This window comes from Zophobas morio, unplaced genomic scaffold (genome assembly GCF_036711695.1).
Source record: "Zophobas morio isolate AGI-343-1 ecotype UQ-CSIRO unplaced genomic scaffold, CSIRO_AGI_Zmor_V1 ptg000334l, whole genome shotgun sequence".
Classification (NCBI taxonomy): Eukaryota; Metazoa; Arthropoda; class Insecta; order Coleoptera; family Tenebrionidae; genus Zophobas; species Zophobas morio.
The window spans coordinates 113480-118862 of NW_026972438.1; the positions used below are offsets into that span (position 1 = coordinate 113480).

A 5383-nucleotide genomic window follows, 5' to 3' on the forward strand; every position below is an offset into this window, starting at 1 on the left:
CGTTACTACTTTAAATTATATTATAGATTACTTTTACTTAAAGAAAGCTCCTAAAAGCCAAACTTTGCATGGATAATTTTTTAATCGAGCTGATATTTCCTCACTTCTCCCCTATAATAACAACTATGACGCGAACAAAAAAAATAGCAAATATAATAAAGGAAAACAGTTTATCGAGTTATTATTTTTTTTAATTTTTAAAGTTAATGTTTTCTGATGGTCGAGATGGTTAAATTAATACAGACTTTTGGAGCGCTTAGCCGTTAAAAATAAGTCTTGTATCAAGAATTTTTTTGGTATGATCCACTGTCAGTACGCAGTTAAATAAGAAAGATTTTCCGCAATCGAAGAGTAAACGCCTTGCGATTTAATTAATTTTAACTGGTTTTATTTAGATTATTTGAAACTGTATATATACTCATTTTATCCTTAATGAATAACAAAATTTTGTTCTTTTGTTTAGAAGCGTGCGTTTAGTCTATGGGGCTGACTTGATTGGTTAGAGGATACGTTTGATGTACTGTTTCGGCCCCTAGAGAGTTGAGTTTTTTGCGGTTACTAACTACCTAAAGAATAGTTTCTACAAAGAGCTTACTTCTAGGGGGCGTGCGAATCCGTAAAGCATGATAGCTCCAAAGGAAAATTTTAAACATATTAAGAAAACTTTGTCTAAACAATATAGTTTTGATTTAGCTCCGCATGCTGTATTGCGACTGCGCTATACAGTATAAACGAACATAAAAGATTAATTAATAGCAACCTCTAAGTATGTGAACATATTATATGATTAAGTAATTTAGGCAAATGAATCTATGTACTTAACATAAGGGAGACCATTTTTAAAAACAATAATATAAACACTGTGGTTAATTTATTTTACATACACTTTTTTAAATATATTCACATTGGCCCCAGTATTAACATAGATTGAAATAACGTTGTGTTAGAGCTCTAAATATTAAGTGGTATTGTCCAGTCCATTAAAGGTAGCGTTTCCCTTATGTACTGGTAAAAAATTTAACGCTACCAGTAGTCTGTCAACTTTTAGTAACCACAATTCTTATTTAAGCTAATTAACGTTAATTTGTGGTTAAGAGGGTATATAAAGAAGATTTTTTAAGTTAAAGGAAATTAAAGTTAATTTTTCTAGAGTCGTGGTAAAAACAGATAATTTTACTAACTCAACTAGCTGCGACCTTTGTAACATGAATTATGTAATCCTAATGCTGCTGGTGAGGGTTATCCTTGGGCAAGAGAGTAAATGTCAGAAGCTGGATATGCCCTATTCTTTGTAAGTCCTCCATTTGTTGTTTGTCTAGGGCAGGTAAATGTCGGTATTAAAACACCTAAGATTATAGGAAGTTGGGTGATTTCTTCTATTTTATGATAAGTGACATTGATGACTAATTGGCTAAAGGGTCATCTTTTATCTAATTTACAAAGGATCATTTTCTTTATGGAAGTTAGTGAATTGTAACTTATAATATAGAGATCTGTTTGGTTGTTCTTTGCTTTCCTTTCCTCCTACGGAAAAAAAAATTTCACCAGACTTAACTTCCATGTATGACGAGCTTATTTTACTTTGGTGCTCTATAAAATAATTATTGTCGGTTTAACTTTAGAAATCTTAACGATAATCGCATAAGCTCTCTCGATCATAAGACATTTAAAGGCCTTACTTCACTAAATGAGTTGTAAGTCTGATTTCTATTCTAATGAGTTACTATAATACTAAAATTTAATGTTTATGAAAAACCTGCGTTTAACTTACTAAACAAAAGTGAATATTTAAAAAATTGCATTTGCTTAAGAATTATCTATATATTATTAAATCAGTTTTATTATTAGATCATTTTAAATTGAGCCGTTTAAAAGACTATATATATTTTTTATAAGCTTACTTTACACTTGAAATACTTTGAACTCACACTTAGAAATTTTTACTAAGATATCTTATAAAAAACGTTATTACTTCCATCAATGAAGGAACTTTTGCCAACTTGCACCATTTGGCAATTTTGTTAGTTTTATATATCAATTTATATATTAACAGTTACTAATGTATTTTGGTTTATCTTTAAAAGCTTACTATTCATATTTTAAAACTTGTTACACATACCTTATTTATGTTGACTTGCTCATGTAAATTCAAAGATGAATTATAATATTTCTATTATTATATTTTAATAGTTACCGTTTTTTTTAAAAAGATCTTTAAAAAATAATCAACTTACTCTCATAAGCAATATTTCCTTTAGCAACCTTGATAGTCTTCAATATTTGTAAGTTATTTTCTAATAATTTAACTTTTTCTGTAGTATAGATTTTTTTTTTTTACTATTTACGCATCATGAAGAGGAAAAAATAAGTTATTATGGTTATGCACTTTTCTTCTAATAAATAAATTGTGTAGCCCTGACAAACTTTGATTGCTTTAGAGATCTTAGTCGGAATAGCATAAGCTCTATTGAGGACAGTGCATTTTCTTGGTTGCCAGCACTAAAATCTTTGTTAGTAGTACCTTCATGTTTTTTTTTTATTTTTTTATTTTACAAAACTTTTTTAAGAAAAACTTTACTGTAGACATTTATTAAAATTTTACAATTTATTTTGTTTACAGGAATTTAGAAAGAAACGGGCTCACCTCGATCGGAAAAAATCTATTTCAAGGGCTTATTAGAATTGAAATTTTGTAAGTGATTGCAATTATTACAGTTTAATTCACCTTTTACTTTGCTAAAGAATTAATAATTAAAACTCTGTGTAACTTAGTAGGCTAATTCTGTTTGCAATCATACAATAAATGAAAGTAAATTTAAGAGAAACGTATAGATGAGTGTGTACGTAACTAATAATACTAAAGTATGAAGTAGGTAAGGTAAGGTTATAATGAGTAAGACAAAGTGACTGCCCCACACAAGCGTGAGCATTACTAAAAGGATTCTTGAGATTTTTGTACTATAAAAGTATTTTTTTTGGCCAAAAAAAATTTTCGCCCGCCAAACGAATAAGCAATTTTTTAGTGAATATAGATCCCAAGTGTTTTTCCTGCACTGTTTACCTTTAAGAAAAGTATCGATCATCCTGCCACTCTTCTCGTAATTAAGATTAAAAAGGAAAGGTGGAAGGATTAGAATTAAATAAAGTAAAAGTGTAGAATAGAATATTTTTGTTGTGTTTTCTTATTGAACATAAGCTATAATTACTGTAATAATGCTGATAATAAACTCTACAGGAAATGGTGTAATAGAAGAGTATAAACAGGTAAAGTGTAGATTAGAATTTGGTACAATCTTTTATTTAATAAAGCCCTTTAAAAACACATTTACTAAAAAAATACTATAAAAAACTACCATAGATTAAATTAGCTAATACTTCTGTTTTCCTTTTTCTTCCTTTTTTTTTAAAACATCCTCTAAACAACTACATATTCATTTACATTAAATATTTAAGCAGTTTAATATTTAAGGGAATTTTTTACTGTCTATGGTTTTTATAGCACAGAGGGTTCTTTTATTCCTTTGTTTTCTCACAAATATTTTAAGGCATCTTGCGCACAACCACATTTCATCGATTTCCTCAGGTGCTTTTACAGAGCTAAAGACTTTAAAATATTTGTAAGTAGACTTTGCAAAAATTTATTTATAACAATTTTTATCGTAATGTACTTAACATTTTTATGAAAAGCTCTTTTTATACGTTGTTATTAGTTACTTATTATTGTGTTATTACTCTATTTACAAGGTAAAACAATTAAAATCATTGTATTACACAATAATATCAAAAATATTAGTATTTAGTTTCTGCATATTATCGATTTATTAGAGTTCTAGTGGAGCTATTTTTATTAAGGCTTATTCCTTGAAGCTTAGTACAAACTAATATTAGTATATATTATGGTTATACTTGTGCACCCTGATCTTTATTTCTGTTTATTAACAATATAATAACGGCAGGTACTTAAATAGCAATGTAATCGTGGCCATCGGGCCCAGCGCCTTCCATCCTTTATTCAACCCAAGAGAGCTGTAAGCACCGCTTTGCACGCTATAAATGGTCCCATCATTTAATTGCCTCTTCTCATTGGCTACTAGAGGGTTAACGATGGATCAAACTTTTCAGTGTTGCTCACGAGTTCATTATGAAAAAGCCTTTTCGTTCACTGACGATAGATGCACCTTCAAAGCGACTACTTTTGTTTACAACAACTTTTATAGAGGATTGTGCGAGTTTGTTTCCTCGGAGTCGTACGTTAGCGAGAGGAGACATGCTCAGTTTGTTTTTCCAAAAGTAATAATTCAGGAAACAAAAGTAGAAAGTGGTTGCGCAAAATTGTATTTCAATGCGTATATTTGCTTATGGCTTTCATTCATTTTTTTTCGGAAATTATTAAATACGTTGTGATAACAATTTATATATTTTTCATATTTTTATAGTTGAATGCTTTTAACCATAAGAATACCCAAAAACTTGTCTAAATCTGTTAGAATTAAATTAAATTATAGGGTAGGTAAAAGCGCTAAAATTCACAAAGGTTTGTCATTATTACTAGAAAATTTCACTAAAATAGAGAATTAGCCACCATTACTGTGTCAGTAACCAGTACAAAGTAGTCATATTTATTAAGACTAAGCCTAATGTTTTACGAAAACTAAGGAAGCCTTAGCGTTGGATCTTTGCTTAACGAGACCGAACTAAATAGCTGGCTTTAGTAATTAGAACGGAGTATTTTTGTCTTCAAGTCCTTTTACTTGGCAATAATTTGAGCAGCGGCGCGGTATATATAAGTATACAGGTAAATAACACTATTTAGTACTTTCCGTAACGAAACAGCACTAAAGCCAATCGAATACAGCAAGCAATAATACCAACACAATCTACAGACCATGCAGGTAGCCTAGCGATCTCCCGGTATCATCCATATGTTCTCTAGCTCGTTTCTTGCGAAACCCGTAGCTCTATGCATAGTTTCTAAAGTTTTGCATTTTTCTGGATAAACACACTAGAATCAATAGTTGATTAAGATGCGGTTAAGCTTGATATTATTAAGCCTTCACTACTAAAGGAAAACCCCCTATTCATAACTTACTATAACTTGATAAGTGCGAGAGCATTGCTGGCCCGCTGAATTTATTTCAATTAAAAATATACTAAAGAAAATAATTACATAACGAATAATTTTATGGACACGAAAGTTACAACTGTTGTTTTCGCTAAAGATATTCTTCGCTAAGGCAAGACCCTGTTAATACGTTACTAGTGACAACTCGACGTGCTTAATAATTAAGTGCTTATTATAATTCAAATAATATATACGTATGGCTAGTCCATCGAAGCGCTTGTAGCACAGTAGAGTAGACCAAGTATTATTCTGAATAAAGGG

The 5383-nt window shown here is 30.1% G+C and overlaps 1 protein-coding gene across 1 annotated transcript; it reads left to right on the plus strand.

Annotated features, from left to right (window-relative positions):
* Window positions 1-1205: 1205 nt before the first annotated feature.
* Window positions 1206-4404, plus strand: LOC135120072 (leucine-rich repeats and immunoglobulin-like domains protein 2). Its single transcript, XM_064044422.1, has 7 exons — window positions 1206-1291; window positions 2211-2282; window positions 2439-2510; window positions 2621-2692; window positions 3546-3617; window positions 3957-4028; window positions 4095-4404. Exons 1-7 carry the CDS (start codon window positions 1206-1208, stop codon window positions 4402-4404), a joined length of 756 nt encoding a protein of 251 aa, XP_063900492.1.
* Window positions 4405-5383: the final 979 nt, after the last annotated feature.

Bases quoted from the DNA above. Each gene is read 5' to 3' on its own strand.
- LOC135120072 (XM_064044422.1), top strand. From the start codon at position 1,206: ATGAATTATGTAATCCTAATGCTGCTGGTGAGGGTTATCCTTGGGCAA. The intron at 1,292-2,210 runs GTAAGTCCTCCA...TTTTTTAAAAAG, and splicing joins CTGGATATGCCCTATTCTTT to ATCTTTAAAAAATAATCAAC. The intron at 2,693-3,545 runs GTAAGTGATTGC...AAATATTTTAAG, and splicing joins CTTATTAGAATTGAAATTTT to GCATCTTGCGCACAACCACA.